We start from the raw sequence: 14,690 nt of genomic DNA, 5'->3' as shown, positions 1-14,690 counted from the left end.
GAGTTGAATTGGTGGAGCTTCCAAGTACAAAACCTCAGGCACAATCAAGTTATGAATATCAATTTCAGCACTTGTACCTGGTTCTTCAGTATGTACTGGATCAACTATAGGTGACATAGGAGGTATAGGCATTTTGTCTTGAGCAGTTTCTGGTTGTGCAGAAGGAAGTGATTCAATAACAATTGGTTCTGTTGAGATCAGAGATTCCTGATCCCCTTCCTTAGCTGCTTCCACTACATCCTCTGAATCTGACTCAACTATGTCCCTGTGAGCTCTCTATTTCTTTAATTTCTTCAACGGTGGAGACACTGTAGGAGCTTTATCAATAAAATTTAACTTTCTAAACCTTTTGAGGGGCCTAGAACTCCCAGTTACAGTATCTTTCTGAGAAGAAACCTTCTCAGCTTCTACAACAACAGTTCTGATATGGGAACCTGTTCCTCAGTTGTTTCCTCAAATCAACAGAATTTAATCAAAACATTCATCACAAAATAAAAATTAAAAATCGATGAAGTAAATATTAATAAATTACAATTAAACATGCACAGTCACATAATTTGAGAAACAAAGAACAAATCTTGCAATTAAAGAAAATTTTATTGATATAACAGATGATTACATTTCATAAAATTTATCAATTACATGCAAAAATTACAAGATAGTTATATTCTACGATTCTTAACATCAACAGCCTTAGTCCTAAGCTAAGAAGACCTAACGACTACTTCTTCTGCTGCTGACGAAGAGCACTGCAAGACGGATGATCCGTTCTTGCTGACGGAGAACTTCTCTCCTTTCCTCTTCCAACCTATCAAGATGGAGGTGATACTCCATTGATAAGTACCAGAGTTCTGTGTGAACCTCTTATGGAACTGAGTTCCAAAGCTCGTCAGGAATGGCGGTGACATGCCACTCCTGTTGCCATTCATCACAACTCAACTCGATGTTAAAGGTTTTATAGTTCAGGAACATGTTGAAACGGACCATTTTTGTTGATATGAATAAAAAGAGAGTGAGTTTGTGAGAAAATGAAAGATGTTTTGGCTGGAATGAATGGTTGGTTTAAATAGCCAATAGAATACCAAGGGACGCGAGCACTAGTTAAAAATTTCAAGTAAAAATAATGACCCCTCGACTCCCTAGACTGATGTGTAACAATAACAGTCAGTAAAAGATCTAAAGCCAGAGTTAATGGGCACGGGATATAATAATAATTACTGTGCGCATGCAGTTTTTCAGGACATACACGCTAACCACTAACCCATAATGATTATGACTGTTTTATCTAACATTAACCAATATTCTGTAAAAATATTATCGTTCAAGTAATGACCAAAAATAAACCAAGTAAATAAATACTGCCACATCAGCAACTACTTGATTATTATCAGGATTTAAAAGTCATCAGAATATGGCTCCTTAACTCGAAAAGTGAATGTTTATTCCTGTAATTCTTCACACAAATACTGATATGGTTTCATCAGAACTTCCATCAGAACTTGTCCTCATAATTTATGCAATCTAACACATAAACTGTTCATCTAAAACAATATTTATCACCACAGTAATTTTCATCATACATATGGAGTGTAAGTATGTGCATTAAGCTAAATATCAGACAAAGAGTAAAGTCTGATTCACTTCAGTACATCTTGGAAATAAGGCATAACTAAGAACTTTGCTCAAAATCTGTCATTATTCTGAAGTCTAATTTAGAATGAGTTCATGCATGAGTCCACCTCAACTGTTTTGTGCTCATTTTATGCATCTGCTAAAATTCCATTTTACAGTGGCTTCTCAGTGTAAGTGAGTCACGACTGCTTATCAGAATTTATGCTGTTATCAGAGTATTTCTCCAGTAATCATAGAGCGTGAAAAGTCACCAAGAAATTTTTTATTTTGCTTTTCTAATGCATATTACTTAATACCAGCAATGCACTTGGGTCTTCCCTTCCACATTTTTACTCTAGATCTCAAAGGAGCACCTGATTTTTTTTTTTTGATAAGTGAGGCTTATCAGCACTTAGTACATCCATCAGATTTACTAACATCAGAACTTAACAGAAAAGAAGCACTATTCTAGTTTTTGACTTAGTAATAAGATACACAAAGTAAACTTAACTAAGCTCAATATCAGAATTTTCTTGTGTTCAAAGATTTCCACATAAACAGTTACTTCAAACATGGGATCTTTAGTATATTAATTAGGTCAGCATCTAGCACAGTTATCCTCATTGGATTGAATAGTCATAGAAACATTCATATCACTATCAGAGTTTAGAAATTCACATCAGACAACAATCAGCACTTAAGCAAATTTCAATTTAAGCATAAAATACACAAAAATAGTACTATCTGTAAATACTGATCATAAAATCTGATGTATCAGAACATAAACTAAGCAGATTTAGAGAAAGAACCTGAAACCATTCCAAGTTCATTTACCAATCTTGTAAAAGTAGCTTCACACAGTGGTTTTGTGAAGATATCTGCTAGTTGTTGATCTGTTGGAACAAAATGCAATTCCACTGTACCTTCTTCCACATGTTCATGTATGAAGTGGTACCTAATGCTGATGTGTTTTGTCATTGAGTGTTGAACTGGATTACCTGTCATAGCAATAGCACATTGATTATCACAGTAAATAGGGATTTTAGAAAATTCTAACCCATAATCTAGTAACTGATTCTTCATCCAAAGAATCTGTGCACAACAGCTTCCGCGGCAATGTATTCTGCTTCTACAGTTTATGTGGAAATTGACTTCTGTTTCTTGTTAAACCAAGAAACCAATCTGCCTCCAAGAAATTGGCAGCTTCCACTTGTGCTTTTCCTGTCAATTTTGCATCCTGCAAAATCTGCATCTGAGTAACCTATTAGCTTAAAGTCTGATTCTCTAGGATACCACAATCCCAGATCAGCTGTAATCTTAAGGTACTTGAAAATTCTTTTCACAGCTGTTAAGTGAGGTTCTCTTGGATCTGCTTGAAATCTTGCACAAAGACAGGTAGCATACATGATATCAGGTCTACTTGTAGTTAGATAGAGTAGAGAGCCAATCATACATCTGTAATCAGTAATATCTACTGATTTACCAGTATCCTTATCCAACTTAGTTGCAGTGGCCATAGGAGTGGATGCACTTGAACAATCTTACATTCCAAACTTTTTCAACAAATTTCTGGTGTACTTAGATTGACAAATAAAAGTTCCTTCTTCATTCTTCTTGACTTAAAGGCCCAGAAAATAGTTAAGTTCTCCCATCATACTCATTTGATATCTTGACTGCATCAGCTTGGCAAACTTCTTACAAAGTCTGCCATTTGTAGAACCAAAAATGATATCATCAACATATATTTGCACCAAAAGTAAGTCCTTTCCATGGTTGAGGTAGAACAATGTTTTGTCAATAGTCCCTCTGTTAAATCCACTTTCCAGAAGAAACTGAGCTAAAGTCTCATACCATGCTTTTAGAGCTTGTTTAAGGCCATAAAGTGCTTTATCAAGCCTGTAGACATGATTGGGAAATTTGGGATCTACAAAGCCTGGAGGTTGTTCAACATATACCTCTTCTTCCAATTCTCCATTGAGAAAAGTACTTTTCACATCCATTTGAAAGACTTTAAACTTCTTGTGAGCAGCATAAGCCAAAAATATCCTTATGGCTTCCAATCTAGCAACTGGTGCAAATGTTTCATCATAATCAATTCCCTCCTGTTGAGAGTATCCTTTTGCAACCAGCCTTGCTTTGTTCCTTGTAATTATGCCATCATTATTAGTTTTATTTCTGAACACCCACTTTGTACCAAAAACAGACCTGTTCTTTGGTCTTGGCACTAGGGTCCAGACTTTATTTCTTTCAAATTCATTTAACTCTTCCTGCATTGCTTGCACCCAATTAGCATCTTGAAGAGCTTCTTCCACTTTCTTTGGTTCAGTCTGAGATAGAAAAGAATGATAGAGACATTCATTTGATGTAGTTGTTCTAGTTCTGACACCTGCATCAGGATTTTTAATAATTAAGTCAGGTGTATATGCTTTAGTCCACTTCCTTGTAGATGGAAGGTTCTCTCTAGAACTGGATGCTCCCCCATGATCCATGCTGTCTCCATCAACATTTTCTGATGCCCCCCTGAAATTATGCTCTCTGAGTTGGATCCTTCAGAATTTGAGTTTCCAGAAATATCACAACATGAGTTTCCAGAATTATTAGAACTTGGCCCATCAGAACTTGAAGAGCCTGTTGTAGGGTCTAATACTTCTTGAGATGTGGTTGGATCTTCAGTATACTCCCCCTGCACAGGTGTATTTTCCTTTGGCGTAGTAACTACAGTTTCAATAACATCAGAGTTTAATCCATCAGAGTTTGCAGTATCAGGATTTAGATTGTCAGGAGTTACAGAATCAGAATTTAAAACTTCATTTTCGAATCTCAGCTGATCATGATCATTGAAATCTTCAAGTCCAGTAATGTTCTTATCATCGAAAGAGACATTGATCGATTCCATGACAACCCTTGTTCTTAAATTTTAGACTCTGAAGGCTTTTGTGTAAAGTGGATATCCAACAAAAATTCCTTCATCAGCTTTTAGATCAAATTTGGATAGCTGTTCGGGATGAGTCTTAAGAACAAAACACTTGCATCCAAATACATGAAAATACTTCAGATTTGGCTTCTTTTTCTTCACCATCTCATATGGTATCTTTCCATGCTTGTTAATGAGTGTAGCATTCTGAGTAAAACAAGCAGTCTGGACAGCTTCAGCTCAAAAGTAGGTTGGCAACTTTGCTTCATCAAGCATAGTTCGTGCAGCTTCAATAAGAGTTCTATTCTTTCTTTCAACAACTCCATTTTTCTGTGGAGTTCTAGGAGCAGAAAATTCCTGCTTTATTCCATGGTTTTTGCAGAACTCTTCCATAATCAAATTCTTGAACTCAGTGCCATTATCACTTCTTATGATCTTCACAGAATCTTTGACCAATTTATCCAGTTGCTTGATATGATCAATCAAGATAGATGCAGTTTCACTTTTTGTGTGCAAGAAATACACCCATGTGTATCTCGTGAACTCATCCACTATGACCATAGCATATTTCTTCTTTGCAATAGACATGACATTCACTGGACCAAATAGATCAACATGTAGTACGTGATAAGGCTCAAGAATTGATGATTCAGTCTTGCTCTTGAATGAAGATTTTCTTTGTTTTGCCTTCTGACATGAATCACAAAGGCCATCAGGAGCAAATACTGATTTTGGCAGTCCTCTCACAAGATATTTCTTGACTAGTTCATTTATATTGTTAAAATTAAAATGAGAGAGTTTCTTGTGCCAATCCCAGCTTTCATCAAATGATGCTCTACTCAACAGACAGATTGCAGAACCATCAGTACTTGTTGAAAGCTTGGCTTCATAAATGTTACCATGCCTGTACCCTTTCAGAAAAACTTTGCCTGTAGATTTGCTTACAACTTCACAGTGTTCTTCAAAGAAATCCACATGATAACCTCTGTCACAGATTTGACTAACACTCAGCAGATTGTGTTTAAGTCCTGAGACCAGAGCTACTTTTTCAATGATGACATTCCCAAGATTGATATTGCCATATCTCTGAGTTTTTCCAATGTTGCCATCTCCATAAGAAACACCTGGGCCAACTTTCTCCACAAAGTCTGATAGCAGGGCTTTATTTCCAGTCATATATCCTGAACAACCACTGTCCAGAACTAGGATGTTTTTCCTGTTGCCCTGCAATCACAAAGGTCACTAATGATTAGTTTTAAGGACCCAGACTTGCTTGGATCCTTTGGCCTTTTTAAGTTTGTTAACATTTGCAGCGGATTTAGCATCAGAGTTTATGTTAACAGTTTTCTTATCAGAATTTGCAATATCAGACTTTGCATCAGAACTTACACTAGAAGGAATAATTCTAACTTTCTTTACAGAAGGTTTTATTTGATAATAATCATAGTACAAACTACGATATTCCTTACAAGTATAAATGGAATGCCATAAACTACCACAATGAAAACAAGGATTTTGTGGCTTATATCTAACAGATTGACTCTTAACTCCTGACTTTGAAGGTAAGGAGTTTATGTTCTTATTCTTCCTGCAAAAAGAAGCCAGATGGTTAGAGTTTCCACAGTTATGACATGTTTTTCTAGGAGCATTAGTCATTAAGCCTATGTTAACTTCAGTTGGCTTATCCTGTTTACGTTTGTCAGAAGTTACTTTCTCCTTAACTTTTGATTTCTCAATATCAGACTTTGTAGTTACAAACTTAATAGGATTTACCTTTGGTTTTTGTTTAACAACTATAGGCTCAGTTTCTACAGTTCTCTTACTATTCTTATCATCTCAATAACCTAAGCCCTCTTTCCAGTTTCCACTACTAAGAATATCCTGAGTTGCTTTACCAGAGTTAGTCCAAGTCCTGATAATCTCTCTTTCCTTTTCTAACTCAGTTTTTAGAGATTCATTCATTTTTAGCACTTCATCCCTAACATAAAAGGCATCATCTCTATCTTTCTGAGTTTGATGGAACATGACTAACTCTTTTTCTAAATAATCATTCCTCTTTTTATAAGCAAGATTTTCAGAAGTTAATCTTTCACATGTTAAAGTTTGATCTTTATAACTAATGAACATGGTTTTAAGATATCTTCTCAACTCAGTAATATCATCAGTATGAAAGGCATAAGTAGTTTGAGGTACCTTTAAGTCAGCAGTATCAAAACTGCTATCAGCATTTGCCATCAAGGCATAATTTTCCTCATCCTTAGAATCTGAAGCATCTGACCAGCTTTTCTTCTTTGTGACAAGATCCTTGCCTTTGTCACTCTTCCCTTTTCTGCAATCAGGAGATATGTGTCCTTTCTCACCACAGTTGTAGCATTTAACATTCGAGTAATCTCCTCTGTCAGACTTTCCTCCTTTGCCTTCAGATTTTCCGAAACCTTTCTTATCAGAACTTGCACCTTTCCTGGAAAACTTCTTTCCTCACCTGAATTTCCTGTATGCAATCTTTGTGATTCCTTTCACCATAAGAGCACATAGCTTCATCATCTCTTCATCAGGGTCTATCTCAGGTATACTTTCAGTTTATGAGTCATCATCGCTATCAGAACTTGATGACTCAGTATCAGACTTTGTGATGAGAGCTTTTCCCTTGCCTTTCTTTGAGGCAGCAACTTTGGGACTTTCCTCCTCAGCCACAAAGGCAACTTTCCTTGACTTTCTTCCATTCCTCTTGCTTCTTTGTTCTATCTCAAGTTCATGAGTCTTGAGCATCCCATAAATTTTATCAAGAGTCGTTTTATCAAGATTATAGTTGTCTCTTATTATTGTGGCCTTCAAATCCCATCTTTCAGGAAGAGCTAACAGGAATTTAAGATTTGAATCTTCAATATCATACTCTTTTTCAACTAGTGACAAATCAATCAAGAGTTTGAAAAATCTGTCATAAATCAGTTAATGACTCATCAGGCTTTGAGTCAAAGTGCTCATACTCTTGAGTGAGTATAGTCTTCATGTTCTTCTTGATTGAATCAGTTCCCTGACACCTTGTTTCTAAAGCATCCCATATCTCTTTTTTAGTCTTGCATTGAATTACCCTGTTTGACATGACATTATCAATGGCACTATACAGCAAGTGTCTTACCTTTGCATCCTTTGCAATTGATGAGATATCTTCAGCAGTGTAATCACTTTTCTCCTTTGGTACAGACTTTGCTGGCTGACCTGCAACTTCCACAGAGAGTTTGGTTGGCATATTTGGTCCTTCATTAATCCTGTCGAGATATTCTGGATCAGTAGCTTCCAGAAACATAGCCATCTTCAGTTTCCATATGGAATACTCAGAAGGTTTCAACATGGGAACTCTTATAGTCTCATATCGACTATGGTTTATGGTTTTTGGAGGTTCTTCAATTTTGGTGGTCTTGGTTGGAGTTTCTTCTTCAGACATGATTGTTTATGGATCTTAAAATGTATGTGTGTTAACAGATTAGCTCTGATACCACTTGTTAGGTCACACACACTGTAGAAGGGGGTTGAATACAGTGTTTACTACAATAAAATCGAATATAAGAACTCAAGTAACAGAAAACATATTTTATTCAACACAATAAACTCTGTTACAATATGGAACTGTCCTCTCTCAGTGATAAACAAATTATCACGAGAGCTGCTAGGGTTACAAAGAATAAAAACTTCGATAATGATAACACTGATAGTGTAAACCTTATGCCTGTGTTTATATACTACACAATTACAAGATAATGTTCTAATTGATATGTAATATAATTCTGCTTCCTAAAATATATCAACTAGTTATCTTTTCTTCCAAGTATTCTATTCTTCATAGAATTCTTTCTTCATGCATATTTCTTTCTGTCTTAGTCTCGATCTTATTTCCTTTCAATCAGCCGCCTGCCTTATCTGAAAGTCATCTTAAGTCCTGATATTATCTTCTGATAAATATCTTCTGATAACTTAAGTTTTGATAACTTAAGTTTTGTCTTCAATATAAGTGTTGATTTCCAGTTAAATACTGATTTGTCCTGTTAGGTAAGATCTGAAAACTAAACACAAATCATATTACACATGACATTATCAAATATATCTAACAATTTAACTCGTATATTCAAGCATAATCATAGAGTAATCATATAACACATAGCGAGTATATACTTATATACTTAAATCTATATCTTAACAAAACAATCACGATCTAAATAACTCGACAACCAAACAACTATTCCTTCATTTTTAACTATAAAATTTGAACCAAAACAAATGGTACCAAGCCAAGAAATCAACATGCAACCACTTAACTTGACATGCAACTAACCAAACATCTTTTAAACACCAAATCAATCTTACACAAATCATATAATTAGACTCTAAAATCAAATTGACCGAACAACTTAAATCAACCATTTTTAATACCATATACCATTCGGCTTTTTCAATAAAACACGAACAATTTATCAAATATCGACATGCAAGGTTCCATTTACAATTTAAACCTATTTTAATCCATTCCAAACAAGAACACTTATTGAAATCTATCTTTTAAATCAAAAACTGAACCAAAACATTATTTTTGAACAAAATCTTAACATGCATAAATCCAATCATTCATTCCTTTGAAAACCGAATGAAATCCATGTTTTTAATAATCAAAACTTAACTTATTCATACTTATCTACTCACATATCCAATATAAACCAAATTCTATTTCCAAATTAAACAATAACCCAATTAACAAAAAAACAACTTGTAGAATCGACAAGCAATCAATCAACTCAACATGCAATACTCTAAATCACAAATCCAACTTAATTAAACCCATGATCTAATCATTTAACCCATCTTATTTCCAAACCAAACAAAATATAACTTGATTACACTTAGGACTTTACATGCATGCAAGGAAACCAACTCATAAACAAAGGTTATATATATATCATCAAAACCAATCGAACATTAAAACCCTATTGCAAAACTCATTCATTCGAACCAAAAACCAAATCTTTGAACCAAAACCCTTTGTAAACTTTGAATAAAATCAAAACCTATCTTTTTAATAGCAAAAGTCGAACCTATCTCCAAAACAAAACCAAGAAAATCACACAACTTATGTACTATACTCTCTATTAAGATCATACACTAAGAAATTGTATTTTCTTAGATATAACCAAGAGATGTTGATTCAAAAACTCCATTAAACGCATACATCAAAAACTCCCTTAAACGCTTACATGCAAAGAGTATATGGATAGAGAATTGAAAATGATAAAGATTAATGGCAAGATCTTTGAATTCTAAGTAGATTTTGGTGTTGCATGTAGGATAGAGAAAGAGAGAGAGTTCGGGTGAGAGAGAAAAGAAGAGAGGGAGAGAGCCGAGAGAGCCGAGAGAGAGAGAGAGGAAGGAGAGAGGGGAGAGGAGGAAAAGAAATGAGATGAGTGAAGTGGTGAGTGAAATGTCAAGATTTTAAATTGATTCTCACATGTGCAAAGTTGGTGGATTTTGGAATTTACCAATCTATTTGTCTCCTACTACCAGCACAAAATGCATGCAAGGCTAGAGTGGTAATTTGGTTAGGTAGAAAAGAGTTAGTAGGGTGAAAAATGACATGAATGCTCCCAATGAGTATTAGGAGAAGAATTGCATGCAAGGGCAACTTGGTAATCACATAATTATTAATCTAATTAATTATAAAGAATACATTTTATAAATCAAATGATAAATCTATAAATTACAAAAGTGACATCATAAAATAGCTTAGAATTTTAGGAATTTAATAAAATCAAATTCGAAATTTATAGATAAAAATAATTTTAAAACTATTTTTCTTAAAGAATAAAAATGCATTTATAACCTATATAAATAGCAATTAATGCACTTCTTATTTTTTAAAATTCCAAATAATATCATACAAGCATATAATCACATAATCATGCACCTTAACATAGATTCACATATCACGTATCGTAATGAAATATACTTAATCATAAACTTTTCCTTTTTACTAATATTCATTCTTCACGTAACGGGTCGCGTCCTGACTGATGGCCCGACGCTGAGCGTTTTCAACTACGCTTCACAAGCATTCTCTTTATACCAGCTGACACGTCAAACTAGAATATAATATTTATTTAAATATTTCCATTCGCACATAATAACACATAATTCATATAATTACACTTTACTCGCATAATTAATTCACGAAAATTCCCAGTCGTTATATTCTACCCCCTTTAAAAGGATTTTGTCCTCAGAATCTAATCTAAACAAATAGAATAGAGATATTTTTCCCACAACTCACTTTCTAATTTCCAAGCTGACTCTTCTATCCTGGGATTTCTCCACAAAACTCTAACAAGAGGCACCACTTTATTTCTAAGCACTTTTTCTTTATGATCTAGAATTTATACTGGATGCTCCACATATGATAGATCTCGTTGAATTTCCACGGGTCCTACAAGACTAGCATCAGCATTATACTTCTTTAGAAGAGAAACGTGAAACACGTTTTGAAGATGATGTATCTGCGGAGGTAACGCTAACTTATATTCTACTTTTCCAATTTGCCTTAGCACTTCGAATGGTCCAGTATATTTAGGACTCAGCTTGCCGTTCTTCCCGAATCTGGATAGACCTTTCCATGGAGGGATCTTTCTTCTGTCGATCTTGAGCAGCAATCAACCTTTTACGAATCACCTCCATTTTCTCTTTCGTCTGTTGCATCAACTATGGGCTAATAATTTATGTTCACCAACTTTGTCCCAGTAGGTAGGGGATCTTCGATTGTTTGAATAGTCCTTTCGCTTTGTTAAATGTTATGCGGATGATATGCCGTACTCATTTTTCAATTTAGCTTCCAAATGACCATGAAATTGTCGCCAAGATCTCGAGTTAAATTTCAAATCTCTACCGGATACGATAGACACTAGAACTCTGTGACGCATCACAATTTCATCCACATACATCTTAACTAAAATTTTCCACTGAGATTCTTTCACTGATATGCAAGAAATGCGCTGACTTTGTCAATGGATCAATTATTACCCATATTGCGTCATGATTAGACTTAGTCTTTGGTAATCTTACCACGAAATTCATCACGATAAGCTCCCATTTCCGTTCAGGTATGTCTAATGGTTGAAGCAATCCACTCAGTCGCTGATGTTACGCTTTTACTTTCGGGCATGTATAGCATTTACTTATCCATTTCGCAATCTTCCTTTTTCATATTTGGCCACCAATAACTTTCTTTTAAGTCCTTTTACATTTTTGTACTTCCATGGTGAATCGATAATCTTGAGTTATGCGCTTCATGGAGAATCTCGTGTTTCAATTCCATAACACTAAAAATTTCAGATACGCGGGCAACTTGGTATATTCCTTTATTATCCTTTTGAGTGTTAATTTCTTTTCCAGACAACTTATCTTTCTCGTGGTTCATTATTTGTTCGTGATGACGTCGAATCTTTTCTAAAATTTCCGGCTAAAAAATCATTGCATACATTACCTCACTTCCCATTTCTGGAATTCGCACTTCTATTTCCAACTTCCCAAAATCCTTGATTAATTCCTCAGATGAAGTTTAACACATTCAACCCTTCTTTACGGCTTAGCGCATATGCTACAACATTCGCCTTTCCGGGAGGATAACTAATAATATTGTCGTAATCTTTGATCAATTCCAACCATCCCCTTCACCAATAGTCAATTCTTTCTACGTAATAATATAACTTAAGCTTTTGTGGTCCGTATAAATCTCACACTTTACACCATACGAATAAGGCCTCCAAATCTTAAGGGAAAATATAATTGCTGCTAATTCCAGATCATGCGTAAGATATTTCTGCTCGTGTGGCTTTAATTTCCTTGTCACAGATTCCATCACTTTCCCGTGTTGCATCAACACACAACCCATACCTTTATACGAAGGATCGATGTAGATCATAAACTTACCTTTTCGTGGGGTGAAACCTACACTGATGCGGTTACCAACCTTTTCTTTAACTTTTGAAAGCTTCCTTCTCACTTATTCGTCCAAACAAACTTTTCATTCTTCCTTGTCAACTTAGTCAATGGGACAACAATCTTAGAAAAATCTTGTACAAATCTCCTGTAATACCCTACTAATCCAAGAGAGCTTATGACTTCTATAGGAGTCTTAGGCCTATCCCAATTCGTCACAACTTCTATTTTGGATTTGTCTACTTTTAATACCTTCAATGTTAACTACATGTCCAAGAAATTGAAATTCCTTTAACCAAAACTCACGCTTCAAAAAATTTGCAAATAACTTCTCTTTCCTCAAAATCTCCAAAGAAATCCTCAAGTGTTACATGTGTTCTTCCTCCGTCTTGGAGTATATCAAGATATCGTCAATAAATAATACGATCATGAACTTATCCAAATATTCCTTGAATACTCTATTCTTGAGATCCATAAATGCAGCTAGCGTATTTGTCAATCCAAACGCCATCGCAAGAACTCATAGTGTCCATATCTTTTTCGAAACGCCGTCTTGGGTATATTGTCCGCTTAATCTTCAGCTGATGATACCCAGATCTTAAGTCAATCTTTTAGAAACAAGTAGCTCCTTCCAATTTATCAAAGCAAGTCGTCGATTTACGGTAGAGGATACTTATTCTTATTCCTCAACTCATTCAATTCGCGATAATTGATACACAACCTCATACTTTCATCTTTCTTATTTACAAATAGCACTGGTGCACCCCTCAGGGATACACTCAGGCAAATAACTCCTTTGTTCAACAATTCCTGCAACTACATCGCTAACTCTTTTATCTCGACAGGCTTTATTTGATAGGGAGCTTTCAATATTGATTTCGTTCCAGGAGCCAAATAAAACGTAAACTCGACCTCTCGATCTAAAGGTAATCCAGGTAATTCATCTGGAAGCACATTGGGAAAATCTTTAACTACTGGAATATATTCAATCCTTAAGGACTCCTTTTCTACATCCTTCACATGTGCTAAATATGCTTCACACCCATGTCGTAACAGTCTCTTCGTTTGGATAGCCATCAGAAACTTCTCCCCTTGCTTCTTTCCTTTGAATATCACTTCAATACCATCCTTGGTCTCTAATTTCACTTTCTTGCTTCTACATTCGATTTGCATATAGTGGTTTGAAAACCAATCTATCCCTAATAGAATGTCGAATTCTCCTAACTTAAAAAGAATTAAGTCAGCGAAAAAGTGCCGACCTTCTATAATCCTATCGCAAATGGGACAGACTCTCTTGGAAGTAACTCTTTCTTGATTCGCTACTTCTCTAATCAAATTAGGTTCGAAAGGGTATGCAATACACTTTAATCTAGCAATAACACTTTCAGCAATAAAGGATCTACTTGCTCCGGAATCTACTAACACTTTAACTTCTACTGAGTTTATATCAAGCATACCTGCCACCACATCTGCATTCTGCACAACATCTTTCATTGTCATATTGAACATTCTTGCCCTTGGCTAAGCTGCTGGTGCTGCAGAGGGCGATGGTCCAGTAATCCTAAGCACATTCCCCTTCTGAACAGGCTCCTTACAGTTCCTTGCCATATGGCCCACCTTTTCATATTTAAAATAAGTCAATTCTGGCTTCCTTACTTCACTTGGGCATTCCGTCGAATAGTGACCTTCTTGATTGTACTTAAAACAAATCACGTGTTCTTATCTCAGATTCATAAACCTCATCTCCAACAGGTCTTGCATATAATTTGGAAAATACTTCTCTAAAACATCTCCGTAAACTTCTCCCATATTATAACTTTTCCTTGAAGCAGCGCCTTTGAAGATTTCTATCTATAACTTGCCTTAACCTAAAGGTAATAACTTGCGTACTGCGCCTTTTTCTCATCCTTAACTTCCTCTAACTCGAACGCTTTTCCATTTCTCTCAACCACGACTGAGCTTTAATTGATTCTGGCAATCCTACAAACTATGGGGGATGCACGGACTGAAAATGTTTGAAGTTTCCGACTTTAGAGGCTACATGTTATTGCAAAAGTTGAACAATTCGGTTCATCATAGGAGTATCTTGGTTTAGTTCTTGGTCTTGGGTTTGAGTTTTTGATTGGTGGTTTGGTGAGGTGGCCATTCTTTACAATCCTGATTGAGTAATTATTTAGTAATACGATAGCAT

General features: G+C 35.4%; 1 protein-coding gene across 1 annotated transcript; it reads right to left on the bottom strand.

Annotated features, from left to right (window-relative positions):
- Positions 1 to 13,315: 13,315 nt before the first annotated feature.
- On the bottom strand, positions 13,316 to 13,999 carry LOC141665418 (uncharacterized). Its single transcript, XM_074471404.1, has one exon. It carries the CDS (start codon positions 13,997 to 13,999, stop codon positions 13,316 to 13,318), a length of 684 nt encoding a protein of 227 aa, XP_074327505.1.
- Between the last annotated feature and the right edge of the window lie 691 nt (positions 14,000 to 14,690).

Source organism: Apium graveolens, chromosome 6 (genome assembly GCF_009905375.1).
Source record: "Apium graveolens cultivar Ventura chromosome 6, ASM990537v1, whole genome shotgun sequence".
Classification (NCBI taxonomy): Eukaryota; Viridiplantae; Streptophyta; class Magnoliopsida; order Apiales; family Apiaceae; genus Apium; species Apium graveolens.
The sequence above is the reverse complement of the archived record's forward strand: the minus strand, read 5'-3'. Positions and strand labels throughout refer to the sequence as shown.

Bases quoted from the DNA above. Each gene is read 5' to 3' on its own strand.
- LOC141665418 (XM_074471404.1), bottom strand. From the start codon at position 13,999: ATGACAATGAAAGATGTTGTGCAGAATGCAGATGTGGTGGCAGGTATG.